Source organism: Suillus plorans, assembly GCF_016647745.1.
Source record: "Suillus plorans strain S12 chromosome Unknown HD556scaffold_119, whole genome shotgun sequence".
NCBI classification, from domain to species: Eukaryota; Fungi; Basidiomycota; class Agaricomycetes; order Boletales; family Suillaceae; genus Suillus; species Suillus plorans.
In genome coordinates this window covers 48,716-63,466 of record NW_024537503.1, presented here as the reverse complement: position 1 = coordinate 63,466, position 14,751 = coordinate 48,716, and the positions used below count along the sequence as shown (strand labels likewise).

Sequence of the window (14,751 nt, the reverse complement as noted above, 5' to 3'; positions counted from 1 at the left end):
GTGTGAGAAAAATTATGATGTTGTAAGAAAAAATGCTGAGTAATGTGTTATGGTATGTTTGGAACTTATCTTTGAATAGGATAAGTATTAATTGAAATATTATGTAGTGTTATGGGTTTGTTATGTCTGAAAACTACTCAAATCAAGTCATAATGTGTTATAGAAAATTCTTAGTAACTTTGTAGAGTACAGTTACTAGGGAATATCAAAGCTCAAAAGTAGCCATGACCATGCACAAAACAAGTTTGGTGCGTGTCAGCGCGGGAAAGTGCAGACAAGGTATAGGGAAGTCAAGGAACGAGGTTTTGAGAGAGCGAGGGCAAAGATATATTGCAAGGTAAGGAATGTCTAGGTATAGAGAGGTATAAGGAACCTAATAGGGGCTAAAAAGCATGCACTACAAAGGACAACTTCAAAGGTAAACCTAATGGGTGGGGTATATAGTACGAGGGAAGTGTATAAGTAGTTCAAAGTATAGGCAACTTATACTGTCTAGAATCTCACTCGGAATAGGGAGGGATAGGAAATATAGTAAATATGTAAGGACATGTAATAAGGCTGCAACACATTTTACAAGCCTCGAGGTAAGGAAATTCACATACCAATGGGGTTTGGACGGACTATGGATGGACAAGGGACTTTCCTAATGTGTTTCTGAGGTATCCGAAGCGTGGGAATGCGGGTCTGATGTGGCCAATGCACGGGAAAGTGCGGGTTTGGCTTCACACGAAGGTTACTTGCTGGACTAATATGTATCAATATCAGGCATCATGGCTAGCTCAAAACAAAACGGACAACAAAAATTTCACTACAATATCAAGCCAAGGAAATAAGGGGAAGGAAATAGAAGAGCGCTGCATGTTTACAAAATTCGTTCCAAATATGACTCACTACGTCATCCTAGACCAGAACCTCCTCAGTAGTGCTACCATCATTCAAACATTCTAACCAGTGTTCAATGAACGATCCTGCCAGTGGAATACAAGGATCCCACATTGGCCACTTGCACATTGGAAAGGACGGATAGGCAGTGACAAATGCCAGCCAGAAAGTGTCACGTCCCCATGTCCACAGTGACAATTCCGTGTCAACTTCTGTAGTGAGCTATTCCTGAATTTGCCAGTAAACTGTTTCCCAATCAGCTGGATTGATGTAGTCAAACAAAAATAGGAGTGGGAAAAATGATATAGTGGGTTTGTCATTGTCATAGGACATAGCTGAGGTCGACTTTGGCATGATGTAAGTAATAGGTTGATGTTTAAATAGATGACATATGCACTTACATTGTCCAAGTCTCCCAAACAGTATAGTATGCTACTGCAGCAACTCAAGTCTGATAATACAACCTCTATGACTGGTGTAGTGAATGTTCCATATTCCTCATCAATAGATACTGATATGTGGACAGGCTGGCATTTACATGTGAGCAAGCCTTGAGGAAAGTGGAAAACAACAGATTCATACAATATCACTCCTTTCCAAGATCTGTCTCAGAAATGTCCTGGGAAAGCAGACTATGAAGGACATTGGTTCGAGTGAGGCATGGTTGTCTTTATAATGAACACCAGGATAGAGAGTTGAAACTTTGGTGAGTGATAGCCTTGAATTCATTTTGAAGTTAACAAAGTGACAATCACCTTGAACAGCGAGACATGAGAGATTGGACTTGTTGACATTTTGAATGTGTTCAGTCACATGATCAGCATATCGAGTGCCTGCGCAGTGCCCACTGTTCTTGATAAATTGACCAGCATGAAGGATGACATCATCGATGGCCATAGTACGTGTATTTTTTTTCATCAATTCATTGCTTATTTATTTATGCTATGGTATCTATAGTCTTTTGATTCTGCAATGACACTTCAGATCGTGTCTTTTGCACTGTATGCCCTAAGAATGTGGTATCTATTGTGTGATGGCACACTGTAATGCTGCAAAGCACGTGAAGCAAGATATTCACATTTATTGTGCCAAAAATCTTAAGAAAAAGCTTTCTGAGACCAGGAAGCCAAGTGTTTCTGCTGCAACACCTGCTGGCCATCCTGATCCTTCACTTCCCCCCACCAGTCAAGATGACTTCAGCATCGATTTCGATTATGTGGATGACACCTATCAACATACAAGCTGATGGACTGCCCATGGTGCCTGAAACAGCACCAGATGATATGGATTCCAAATATCCATTAGCCAATCTCTGGAACAAGATCATCAGCAGTCGAACACTCCAGCTTGATAATGAATTTCCGGACCTGTTTGCTGAACTGCAGGTGTCTGTTGCCTCAGGACAAATTGCCATCTCAACACCCATCATTCCCACTAACAAGGAGTGTGTCATATCCCGTATTCCGGACCTACATCTGACAATATTCCCACGCCTCATCTGGACCTTCGGACACCCTATCCATGTCTCCAGTCCTCTACCCATCCGGATCCCTGCACCTCTGTACATCCATATCTGCACATCCACATCCAGATCCCTTTACCTCCGTACATCAGACCTCCATACCTCTGCAGCTAGCCTGCATCATTCATCCTTTGTCCTATCGCCCTAATGTTATATCCTGTACATCCACGCTTCTCATCTGGACCTCCGATCCGGTCCGATTCGATCCGATCCGATATACGATAAGCTTCCTAATTCATTCCTGTGCATATAACGTTAACACAGCCTATTCCTCTATTTGGTATTCCTTGTCATCAGTATCTCGGTTATACTTACTACTAGTATGCTTACTGATCCATTAACCTATGCTTCATTTCCAACTCGCGCTTGATAACTTTGCTTATGCTTCGTACATAGCCTTGGACACTTGCTTACTGATCTTTCCATTATTTCCTTAAGTATATAAACTCTTGTATATGTCCTGTAGTTCCTCAGCCTGAATATCATATTAGTCCTTGCACTAGTCTTCACACTAAGTCCTCACAACTAGTTCCTTCCTTGTTAACATCCACCTTAGGCCTAGGGAGGAATTCCCTAGGCCAGAGCTCTGCTCCTCTGCTCATCTGATCCTAAACTCCTCTAAGTTTCCGGAACTTTCCCATGGTCCTCCAGACCTATTCTGCTTCGGACTTTGTCCTTGCAGCCTTTCCTCTGTTTGCTTCTACTTAGGACTTGTCCTAAGTAGCCATTACACATATCCGTATCAGGACAAAACCTCATTGTAATTTCCAGAAGTTCCTCCGGAACTTTCCCGCACTCATCTGGAAGTTACTTGCACTCGTCTGGAAAGTCCTTCCAAACTTTCCTGCACTTCGGATGTCCTTGGACTTTCTTCGGACATCATTCTGAAATTAAGGGCACATACTCGGGTAAGGGGCGCAGCGCACAAGCTGAAGCCAAGCCCCTCGGATCCAGTCCTACCCTTTGTGCACGGTCTTAACAGAGTGTGAGCTTGTTGACGACAGTGTGCCTGACTTTGGTATTGAAATTCCTGGTAAGTAAAATGTCTTTCCTGCACTCTGAAATTCAATACTTAGCGGTATTTGCAGATGACCCACTTCTTGAACCTGCGAACACTAACTACAATGTCTCTCCAGATCATCCATTGTATCCCTGGCCATCAAAAGCAGTAGGTCTTATGCTGCACACATATATATGATATATCTAACAATATCAAGTATTTCATCACATCCCTCTTGTTTAGCTCCCCATGGCTTCCGTTCTCTGAAGTCCAAAAGAAGGTGGTCTTGAATTGGGTCAAAGAATTCGGCATGCGAAGCCTTCCCTCACTCGGCACAATGAAGAAGTATCAGAGTTATTTGCAGGATCTCATAGGAGATTCAACCAAGAAGGTCATGTCTCACTCTGGAAACATGTTTTACATCAATAGTGTTGCGAGAGCAATTGCAAAGGTTCATGGGATGGATCTCTGCACCAATGTGATGTTAACATAATTCATAGGACTATGCTAATCCCCTCACTTGTCTTGCAATGCAAGACTATCCAGAGGATGATGGAAAGAGGATGTCACAAGTATTCAATGGGAGTAAAATGTTGTTTGATCTCCCATCACTGCCAGCAGTTCAGGTAGACAGGACCATGTATTTTATGGACGAACTGTTGCAGGAGTCTTTAGGAGGCTATTTCATCCCAAAACTATTCTTTCTGGCTGCTGCTGACATCCCCACCAATACCACTGAATCCTGCAAACAATCAGATAAAGTGCTATATGCATTGGGTTAGCTGCTGAATGGACAGAGGTATAGGGTCATCTATGTAATGTATACTGGTGCTCAAATGTGTATCAGGCCAGGTTCATTGTAAGTGACAATGAGGAGATTATCCCAATGTCTATGTTTGTACGATCATTTGGAGATATTGTGGGCTCACATGTATGTTTGGTTCTACTTTCATTAGTAACTATAAGACTAAAGCATGTCATAGCATCTTCCGTTAGATATGTGTCACTTTCACCCAATCCACTGCGAGAAAAGTCAAAAGGTCAAATGGTGTATACTGTTCCCTCAATCATCATGGATGATGTGTCAGGCAATATATTGAGGCAGTGGAACAAACGCCACGATATATACATGTCTAATGCAAATTTGCCTCAAGAGATGCTCGAAAAAGAATTCTTTGTGCAATTTGTTTCATCCTCCCCTCATGCACCACCCATGGAATTGATGTGAGCAATGAAGGAATCCATATTGTATGTTATTCTACTTGTCATTTGTATGCTAGTATCATTGAATGCATGTAGTGATGCAGCATGATCTGGTGTTATGGCATGGGATTGCAAGTTCAACGAGGAGGTTATGCTTATTCCATATGCATTATTTCTTGCTGGAGACAATCCCATGCAAGCTGAAGAGTGTAGCCACACAGGGCTCAACTGCAACTATTTTTGCAGGACATGTGATGTTGGTGGAACAAAAGAGTACAAGGAATCCAAGGCTGGCTACAACAGCATTTTTATGGTATGAAAATCCTTTCCGTATCTTCCATATAACTTATAGTGCTTGCAGTCAGGTAATATATAAACCCCCGAGAAGATGAGTCAAGAGATTCAACAACAGTTTAAAACTGCCTTCAAATCAGGCACCACAACAAAAATCCAGAATTCTGTTTCATTGACTGGTGTGCGAGATTCAGCTTCAGGTTCGATTCTCAGTGTGTTGGTTGAACTTGGCAAGAAGCTTCGAAAATGCATACCAGGATCTCCAGCTCTGCCTAAAAGTGAAGTTGAAGCTGCCCTTTGGAAAGAATTCGAGGAACTCTTGAAAGGTGGACACCTCAACAATACTACCAATCCCCTACTGGGAATGGATGGTGAGTTTTTTTTGGTTGCTGTAGATCTCTCGCTCAGCTTCATGCAGTGTTAGATATTCATATAGATGCCCCAACGGAAATCCTTCATACAATACTCCTGGGTGTTGTCAAGTACTTCTGGGGGCAGACAGTGTTTCTTCTCAAAAAAGCAAAGTTCCTCCACATTTTTCAGTACTGGCTTGAATCCATCAACAAGGATGGCCTGAATGTGCCCTGTCTAAATGCAGACTATATTTGCCACTATTAAGGCAGTTTAATTGGCAAGCATTTTAAAAGTTTGGCACAAGTTATGCTATTCATTATCCATGACGTCATTCCTCCGATGGTCCTTAATGCATGGACAGTGATCGGCAAACTCATTGTACTGGTCTGGCACACAAGATTCATGGACACAGAAACATATCTTGTGAGTTCAATTCATGTTCTATCCAAAAGGCTTGTCTGATATCTTGGTGACAAAGGCAATGTTATCTTGAACCATTGAAGATTTTTTGAATGTTATGACACAATGTGCACTGAGTATTTTGATTAGTAAGCCAAAGTTCCATTTTCTCATCCATCTTCCAGCATACATTTGTCATTTTGGCCCTGTGATTGTTTTTTCAACTGAGCGATATGAATCATTCAATCATGTATTCCAGTTATTATGCATCTACAGCAACCGACAGGTGCCAAGTAGGGATACTTGCAAGATTTTTTCTCACCAGGACACGATCAAACATATCACTACCAGTGGATTTGTGTGGGGGAAAAGGTCCTATGCTATCTTGATGAACATCCTGAACAAGCGAGGCTTCTAGGCATACCAAACTCAAGTCATAGTCCTCTGATACCTGGTAAGTCCCATAGTATGTGCTATCGCTATATCACCACTAATGATGTACAGGTTCGGGCAAAATTGAAACCACTTCTCCCACTGCAATAGCAAAGTCAGTGAGAAAACACACAGTCCCATGGAAAACCACTCGCTGCATGAAGATTCTTAGGACTGTTCAACCTGGAATCATATATTATCAGGGTAAATCAGTTGTGACAAGTGAAGGATAATGTGCATGCTTGAATAGTCATGTTATTTTCCAACAACCAGTGGACAGGCAGGTGAGCTAGTATCTTCTTTTCCTTTTGTCATGACAGCTACTCATTGACATGGCTGTGATGCTGCTTCCAGTTGTATATTGGACGTATTCGCAAGATTCTCATATCATCCCAGGACAGTCAAATGACAGATCATGTCACACTCCAGCTCTTCACATTCAGAGCTGCTCTCCACCCATCTCTCCACCTCCTATGCATTGATCTTACTGATAATGAGATGGTTTCAACCAGTATAGTACATCATGTGTTTTATATACAAGCTAATTGTTCAAGACTTGGATCACCTCATAGGACATTATTTGCACCATTAATATTCAACATAATTGCCTCGATTTGCAGTGCACAGACATCCATTGACAGTCTGTACATCAAGAATGGATAGACACCTCTCAAACAAAGGCCATAGTCAAGCACGAGTCAATGCCAAACTTTTTTCTCAATGTCTATTCTATCCATAACTACGATCACATCCAATGTATTGTTCCTGATACACTTCATGAGATACCGCTTTGGGTTACCAATATAGCTGAAGTTCAGGTCAAGGCCATACACCAACTACAAGACAAGAGAACAGCCAAGAAAGGTGGAGATACATTTCAAATAGCAGATAGTGGCGAGGGTGTGGCTGCTCAACCATCTTTAGTGCCACCTTCTGCCTTTGATCATGCTTCAACCAAACTGCGGAAGCCTACATGCAAAGCCAAGGCAAAAACAGCAAAAGTGAGCACACATGGTCCGAGTACACAAGGAAAGAAGGGGATGGCACCCGCTCAGCAAGATTCAGGAGCATCGCAGCAACATCAAACTGTCTCTGCGCCATCAATGGGAGGCCCTTCACAACATTTTTACTTACCTACACCCCAACCACCCCATCCTCTACATCAGTCTTTCCCTCTGCTTCTGCCAATTTCTGCTCTTCTCTCCTTACACTCCTCACCTCTATTTCACCAATCACTATCTCAGTTGTATTGCCCTCCCCCACAGTCATATCTTTCATCTCAATCATGTGCCTCTGTGCCTCTACTTGCCTAATACATTCACCCAACTCGTCAGCAAATACAAAATGTGCAAGAGGCCCCAATGGATTCACTGCCTACAGTGCAGGCCCCAAATTACTACATAATCTTAACACCTCACTTCCCTCCTGCACATCCACAGCTCTGGCAATCTCATGATACCGGCTCTATCTCTGGACTCTCCCCAGCTCTTCTTGTGCCCCACCATTGCACCAGTTTCAACCTCTGATGTCTCCCACACACTATTCACTACATAATGTTGCAGGCCACTTCTCATTGCCTCATTATCCTCTCCAAGAATCTCAGGTTCAATATCTGCAGAGTCAGCATCACCACCCTCAGTTTGGTATGATGTATCCAGTAGGATATGAACTCCAAAGGTATCCCACAGTGCGCAACTTCTACTTACAGGCACACAACCATTCATATTGGGTGCCTGGTGGTTTCCCGTTCAATATGGCATATCCTAGGGGGGATATGAAGTCCAAAGGTACTCCATGAAATATGTCACCGATCAGCAATCAGGGAGTCACTAATCCTACAGTGCATGACTTTTACTTACAGGCTTATAAAGACCCTCAAGCCATTCGAGAATCCTGCAGTGCGCAACTTCTACTTACATTTACATAAAGACCTTCAAGCCATTCAAGTTGGGTATCTGGCAGTTTCTCATTTCAGATTTGGTGTCTGGCTGCACTCAATTTTGTGTACTTAGATGAAGGCCTGCCGCAAATATTCTCACCTTTGCTGCACCAAGAAGTACTGCTCAGATAATATACTTAGTGATTATCTCTTCATCTCTCTCCAAGCCCCTTTTTCCACCCAGCCCTTATTCCAAGAATATATCCTGTTTATTGTTTGATACTCTTTTCTGCTGCTTTCATAGGTCTGAGCACACCAAAGATCTTGTGAAGAATATTTGAGTATGATGCAATTGTCAACTCGGATGCAAGCAAAGAAGCAAGGCTTTATGTGATCAGCCACTGAGCCCGAACCTCCGTTGGTCAGCCTTGAGTAAAACAGTGAGTTGCTCCTGCACAGTGCATCCACATCTACATAACATCATGATGCTCCAGTGTTATCCTGTGTGGACTAGTTCAGGTTCAAGAAGCACAGGAACCCCATGCTTAACAAATGGTCTGTTAGCATCACCCACCACTGTGCCTCGAGGCAGGAGTCATTCGACTTCTATCCAGAATGCCTCTCGACCTCCTTCAGTGTCTGAATCTATAGGAGACATTGGTCATGCTCATTCACCGCTTTCCCAGACCATCACTATTAATCAAGTTTCTCAAGGTCAAACTGTTGTTGCCTCTTGGTTCGCTTCCCCAGATGAATCCCTGAACGAGCCTATTAGTGCTAGCTTGCATCGCCAGAGATCTTCTAGCACTGACTGTAATAACCCATCGATATTTACACCTGGACTCACAAAGTGACTCAAGTTGTGTGCAAGGAAAGTTGCTGAAGAGAAAGGTGTTGATGAGGAGCACCTCGTTGAATTCATTGATGCAATTTTTCTCTTAATGCTATTATAAATCATTTCTGATGAATCATTAGACTGGAGGAATTGCCTATATGCTCATTGATATTAAGGTCACCTTGATGATGTTGAGCGCAGCAAACAAAAAATCTCTCCTCATGGAAATCAAAAACTAATAGAATCGAAAGATTTCAAGGTACTTGCATCTAACTGTACTATTCTGTCGTCAACTTCAAACTGATCAAGCATGACACAGTCGGGTCTTCACAACCACCGCCTCACAACATGTGTGTTATTGCCTAATCTCACTGCATACATCAATGACATGCTTGAACACATCATAGTACCTTCAATATCCTTACATAGGAATGTAGCAGCTGAACAGGATGACAGGAATTTATTAAGAAAAATAGCGAGATATTCAAGATCCCAAAGTTCCTGTTTGAAGACATCGAGCTCACTGCACAATTATCAAAACTTGTCAGCAAAGCACTTTCTTGCATCTGCAGCAATGTAAAGACTAAGGTAAGTGTCAAAATACCTCACAGAAAATGCCAAGCTTAGACTGATTCAGCTGATGTTGTCAACCCTAAAATGCTCGAGTATCATAGACACTGCGAGATCACTCACTCATGGTTGCCTAGAAGTTGATGTGTCACATTGGAATAGATATGCATTTTTGGTATGGTCTTGCTCCCCTGACTGCTCATTCTGACGATGAGATTCCATTGGCAGCACCATTGCTTGCATATCTTTCTTATCGGCACCGGTAACTACAAGACCATACCTCTAAAGGATATCTATTCCCCATTGCTCCTTCCATCGCTCCACCATGACCTTCATGTCAAGGTTGGTGATGCACTTGGCATTAATGTTGGATTGGACAACTTCAACCAAGACCCCATAGCTGAAGGTGATGCTAATCAAGTCCAGGAGAACAGTGCAGATGGTATGGGAAGCATTGAAGGCAGCATGAATAGAGCAGAGGCTGGAGATGATGGACCCGATTTTGATGTTAACCATGTTGGAGATGAGGAGGAGGACGGCCTGGAAGGAAACATGTCTGGCATGGCAGAAACGTATGAACTCGACCCCAATGATTGGGGATTTGGTGGCCATGGAAAGTGCACTATCTTCATGTCAACCAAATTTTGGAAGTTTGTGGATGCCTCGCTCGAGGGCGTTCTATCATCAGAAAGTAAGTTCATTGCTAATACTTCACTCTGCACGTGGTTACTCATTGTTGGGAAGCATCTTGGTCGAATATTTCCAGCAGGACCTCGCTGAATTCCCAGGGAAGAGGACTGTTCCAAAGCTGCTTTCCAGCACCAATCCTGTCACAACCCAATAACGAATTAATGCTGGGTGAAGACTAGGACTCAAAGCACAAGATAATCCACACAAAAGAAGATAGTATTGAGCAGGTACGTCTGGGCTGGTACAAGTAATGTACAGATGAGAGGTTTGAACTAAAGAACTACCGACTACAAACAAGCTACCTATATACATATATTAAGTCGGAGACTGAAACTGAGTTCAAACTAACTACCAATCAAATAATAAGAACAGTATCGTATGATTCTGTATATAACCTATGATGTCATGACACGTGCCACAGCAACTGACAGGTTCTGGAACATTCTATCAGGATCATTCAGTATAAAGTTTAGTCCGGCATATTCTGATAAGTCACGTGACTCAATCATGTGCTCATTAGGTAATTCTACAATAGACGCTACCACAGGTGCATCTTCAACCATAAATATGTTATTGGTAACAGGCACTTTATCAGGGTGCTTATAAGACTTAGAGTTCAGAAAAGAATAGTGATTCGTGTGAGGTACTCGTGACAAATCCCCAGTGGCAGATGAAAATTCAGACCAATCTACTTTGGTAGTGAATATGCCAGCTCCTCACTCCCATTCAACACACTTATCACTCATTCTGATACTATAATTGTTATTGTAACTAGCACATTGATAATTTGACTGCTTGACATACATTTACTGCCTTGCAAAATGTATTTGATGTGACTGGTATGGTGCTGGTAAGCTGGTGACTAGCTACCCTGAATATATGAGTCTATGTCTGACCGGTCCTGGCCAGAGGTAGATACGACTTACTGAACTCAATATCTATACAAGATGGGACAACATATCCATGTGAGGTGTGGTATGCAATATATTCAAGATAAATCAATATGACACTCGTAATAGCTCCAGTTTCCAATGTACCTACACTATCTTTATAATACCCTGAAGCTTTTAAATACAGGCATGTCACACACCTCCGAGTCATGTGATAGATTAAATAGTTAAATACTAAATTGGTCAACAATACAGTGTACTACCAGTACCTTTCACACCACTGGTACATTTCACACTTGTGCTAAAACTCCATCAATTATTATTATTATTTTGTCCTGCCACTTGAGTGAGGCATTAAGAAGCATGTATAGAAGTATAATACAAATTTACAAATAGATATGTGAAGTGTGTAAAAGCTGGGGATAAATTCAGTCGAAGAAATAGTAATTTGTGCTGAGAAATGACTTTTGTACCAGGCGCAGTGCAAAGAATTCACTGAAAATTGCCTGTATATATAGTATCATTTTAATCAGCCAGGTATTCTACACAATATATCTCTACAGAAAGGAGTGATTAGGTCGAAATTTCATGTTGTGGAAGGCATTTTGTGCAAAACTTGTTTCAAGTGTGACAATGCATGACAGCTCATTTGAATGTAGAGGGTGTGCAAAAGAAAGATTGGCCAAAGAAACCAAAATGGCCGCTAAAGCCCAAGCGAGCACCACAGCAGACAGTTGAAGCAGATTGTGACGAAGAAGATGGTCCAGGGCTGGTGGCTGATTGTGTTGACAAGCAAGAAGGCAGTAGTGGCGAGTCCTCTGATGAAGACAATGTGTGAATTGAGTGCGCATCACGCATTGGTCACACTGTGAAATGTACTGCATTTGTGTGACATTTGAGCACTCCATGTTTTAAATCATCGAGCATGTTCAACATTGTGAAAAAAATCAATTGTTGCATCAGTAGTATTATTTAGATGCCTAATATTAATGCTAGGTACTCAAATTGTATCAAATGGTGGTGTACAGGCCTTAACTAGACAAGTGTGAATCTGGTGTGAAAGGTACTGGTAGTACACCAGGCTCCTTCCCAGCCCCACGGTTCGAGTGCTGAGGGGTGATATATCTGAGAACTGAGACTTGAACTTGAGACATCACGTGCCATAAGAAAAATTCAAACCCAGCATAACCTTATTCCCCTCACACTCTCACCGGGGGCTGGAAGATAACATTTGTAAACAGAGGTCAGCCACAGTGACAGTGACTGCAGAACACTCGAAAACACTCGCTCACACCTAGTGTAGGGTTATGATTATTCGAATTTATATATTCATTTATCTACCTCGGTTAATGTTACACCCGCTCCAATCCAGGAAAGGACAGCTCCTAATGTCCATGAGACACCATCAATATCTGAAACCCGTCTGCGTTCACAGCAAAAAATTGGTGTTCAGCCATGTCTATGGCAGGTCAAAGTGGCACTCACACTTCTGAAAGGCGACAAGGACATACTGTGCATCGCAGGGACGGGGATGGGTAAGATACTGGGCTTCTGGATTCCGTTGTTGTTCCAGGTCAATAGCATTCAGCTGGTTGTCACGCCACTCAACTTACTTGGTAAACAAAATACCATGTCTCTTGCAAAGGCTGGAATCCGCGCCATAGCAATCAATGCAGAAACTGCCACCGCTGCAAATTTTTCAGTCAGTGCTACTTTGTAATCCATGGAAATTTACCACTTACATGTCAGCAGGCAATCAAAGCCTTGAAGTACCGCGCCATTGTAGTCAGCCCTGAGCAAATCATGAAACCGAATGGCAACTTTGAAAAACTTCTAAAGGACCCACTTTTTGCTTCCTTGCTCATGGCTATCATCATTGACGAAGCGCACTGTGTCACCGAATGGGGAGAGTTCTGTCCAGAATATTGAGAATTAGGCCGCCTTCATTACATCCTGCCATCACATGCATCAATCATGATAACTTCAGCTACCCTCACAAAAGCGGCACTGATAAGTACTACCAGGCTTCTCCATATGCACGCTGACAAGATGGTCACGATACATCGTTCAAGTGACCGTCCAAACATCAAGATTGGAGTCAGAAAGATCAAACACGCACTAAATAGCTATGCCGATCTTGCTTTTCTCATTCCAACGAGCTGGAAAGTTGGTGATCTGCCCCCACCAAAGTTCTTGATCTTTTTCGACAGCATTCCGGAAGCCATAAACACTGCTCTATACCTGCACAAATGCTTGCCTTCCAATATGCAAGATAAGATCAAGTGGTTCAATGCAGACATGACGGGAGAATACAAAGATGTGGAACTCACAAACCTTATATCAGGAGCTACATGGGGCTATTGCACAACAGATTCATTTGGAATGGTGAATTTATTTCATCAAACGAGTATCCACAAATCAACTCACTAATCAGGGAATGGACGTTCCGGACATCATGCTCATCATTCAGTGGCGAGCATCATGCAAGCTACCCACTCTTTGGCAGCGGTTCGGGCGTGCGGTTCGGGATTGAAGCCTTCTAGGTACTGTGTTATTGTTCGCAGAGAAGGAGTATTTTGATGACGAACGGCAAGCTAAGCAGGCAAGAAAAAAGGTGTGGGAAGCAACAAGGAAGAGAAGGGGTGATGACTTACCTACATCATTGTCAAAGCGCCGTCGTGCTGAGACAAGTTCGTCAAATTCTCAAACAACTGATTCCCCTTTACTACAGACTGCCGACAGCGGCCTCAGTGACGAGTCTGACGAGGATGTCACACCTCCTGCAGATGCAGGCCTGCAAGTATTGAAGGACTTGGTGAATGATGCTGGGGAGATGCAGAGATTCAACGGAAAGTGACAAAAGCTGAGTCTTGATCCATTAATGGATCACCTGATCAATGTGGAAAAACATACTGGATTGATGTGCCGCAGGAAGGTCTTTGATGTTAGCTTTAATAATGATGCTGCCAGTGAGAAAGTCGTGATGTGTGATGTGATGATACGTACTCACTTATTCTCAGACTCAGACCATTTGGACTGCAACACTGACCGGCCATCAGGGTGTGACAGGTGCTGTCTTGCCAAACCAACCATCTGCTGTGACATCCATCACCCCAATCATTTTACCCAATGCACTTCTCACATCGAAAAAACCGCAACTATGCTTCCACGCTCCCGCATTGCCAAGTATGAGAAAACAAAAAACAACTTTGCCTTACAAGATGTGCTAGATGAGTGGCGCGAGCAGAAGACAGTCGACGTATACGGCTGGCACCACCTCAATGACCTTGGTCCTACTATTGTCATGCCCAACACTATGTTAGATCATGTTGTCGACTGTGCGCATCATCATAAGCTCCAGAATATTGTTGATTTGAAGAAGGAGACCGGTTGGACAGACACGGGAAAATTTGGGGAGGAGGTTATTGCTCTCATCAAAAAATATGTGCCACTGCCTCACTCTGCGCTGTTCACAGCAACACCGCTCAGACTTATATCAACACCTATCACCACTCCTCAACTTCCCACGCCAGTCCCCGCTGCTGTTGAAAGACGAAGGAACCGGTGTAGCGCTTGTGGTCTGGAGGGACACAACGGTATGTTTTCATTTTTTGGGCAGTTTCTGTTACACGAACATATTACAGCACACAATCACGTGTGTCATAGGCATCCATCACGCTCAGGACCAAACAAGGAGAACATCGCCCAAGACACTCGCGCAGCTTACGCACCTGCTCAAGACATTTGTGCAGCTTAGTAGTACCTTCATTTCTTCATACTTGTACTATACTTGATACTTGT

The 14,751-nt window shown here is 42.8% G+C and overlaps 9 protein-coding genes across 9 annotated transcripts; 8 read left to right on the top strand and 1 right to left on the bottom strand.

The window, feature by feature from the left end:
* Window positions 1-825: 825 nt before the first annotated feature.
* Window positions 826-1,068, bottom strand: HD556DRAFT_1195850 (uncharacterized protein; the record flags this gene model as incomplete). Its single annotated transcript, XM_041296274.1, is given in 2 exon segments — window positions 826-900; window positions 913-1,068. Coding segments are annotated over 2 exon segments (231 nt in total), but the record flags the coding sequence as incomplete, so codon positions are not given.
* Window positions 1,069-2,072: 1,004 nt separating this feature from the next.
* On the top strand, window positions 2,073-2,552 carry HD556DRAFT_1451062 (uncharacterized protein; the record flags this gene model as incomplete). The annotated part of the gene is made up of 1 exon (XM_041307871.1): window positions 2,073-2,552. The coding sequence occupies one exon, from the start codon at window positions 2,073-2,075 to the stop codon at window positions 2,550-2,552; it is 480 nt and encodes a 159-aa protein (XP_041152583.1).
* Window positions 2,553-3,675: 1,123 nt separating this feature from the next.
* On the top strand, window positions 3,676-4,632 carry HD556DRAFT_1250464 (uncharacterized protein; the record flags this gene model as incomplete). Its single annotated transcript, XM_041298932.1, has 3 exons — window positions 3,676-3,855; window positions 3,905-4,165; window positions 4,210-4,632. Coding segments are annotated over 3 exons (864 nt in total), but the record flags the coding sequence as incomplete, so codon positions are not given.
* A 93-nt stretch (window positions 4,633-4,725) lies between these two features.
* Window positions 4,726-5,717, top strand: HD556DRAFT_1435278 (uncharacterized protein; the record flags this gene model as incomplete). The annotated part of the gene is made up of 5 exons (XM_041305401.1): window positions 4,726-4,920; window positions 4,996-5,080; window positions 5,102-5,272; window positions 5,320-5,487; window positions 5,521-5,717. The coding sequence occupies 5 exons, from the start codon at window positions 4,726-4,728 to the stop codon at window positions 5,715-5,717; spliced, it is 816 nt and encodes a 271-aa protein (XP_041152581.1).
* Window positions 5,718-6,787: 1,070 nt separating this feature from the next.
* HD556DRAFT_1451059 (uncharacterized protein) lies at window positions 6,788-7,399 on the top strand (the record flags this gene model as incomplete). Its single annotated transcript, XM_041307870.1, has 1 exon — window positions 6,788-7,399. One exon carries the CDS (start codon window positions 6,788-6,790, stop codon window positions 7,397-7,399), a length of 612 nt encoding a protein of 203 aa, XP_041152580.1.
* Window positions 7,400-9,110: 1,711 nt separating this feature from the next.
* Window positions 9,111-10,214, top strand: HD556DRAFT_1314540 (uncharacterized protein; the record flags this gene model as incomplete). The annotated part of the gene is made up of 4 exons (XM_041300946.1): window positions 9,111-9,206; window positions 9,257-9,388; window positions 9,599-10,061; window positions 10,159-10,214. The coding sequence occupies 4 exons, from the start codon at window positions 9,111-9,113 to the stop codon at window positions 10,212-10,214; spliced, it is 747 nt and encodes a 248-aa protein (XP_041152579.1).
* A 2,189-nt stretch (window positions 10,215-12,403) lies between these two features.
* Window positions 12,404-12,670, top strand: HD556DRAFT_1250454 (uncharacterized protein; the record flags this gene model as incomplete). Its single annotated transcript, XM_041298930.1, has 1 exon — window positions 12,404-12,670. A coding segment is annotated over one exon (267 nt), but the record flags the coding sequence as incomplete, so codon positions are not given.
* Window positions 12,671-12,999: 329 nt separating this feature from the next.
* On the top strand, window positions 13,000-13,483 carry HD556DRAFT_1250436 (uncharacterized protein; the record flags this gene model as incomplete). Its single annotated transcript, XM_041298927.1, has 2 exons — window positions 13,000-13,335; window positions 13,385-13,483. 2 exons carry the CDS (start codon window positions 13,000-13,002, stop codon window positions 13,481-13,483), a joined length of 435 nt encoding a protein of 144 aa, XP_041152577.1.
* A 348-nt stretch (window positions 13,484-13,831) lies between these two features.
* On the top strand, window positions 13,832-14,707 carry HD556DRAFT_1250440 (uncharacterized protein; the record flags this gene model as incomplete). Its single annotated transcript, XM_041298928.1, has 1 exon — window positions 13,832-14,707. The coding sequence occupies one exon, from the start codon at window positions 13,832-13,834 to the stop codon at window positions 14,705-14,707; it is 876 nt and encodes a 291-aa protein (XP_041152576.1).
* Between the last annotated feature and the right edge of the window lie 44 nt (window positions 14,708-14,751).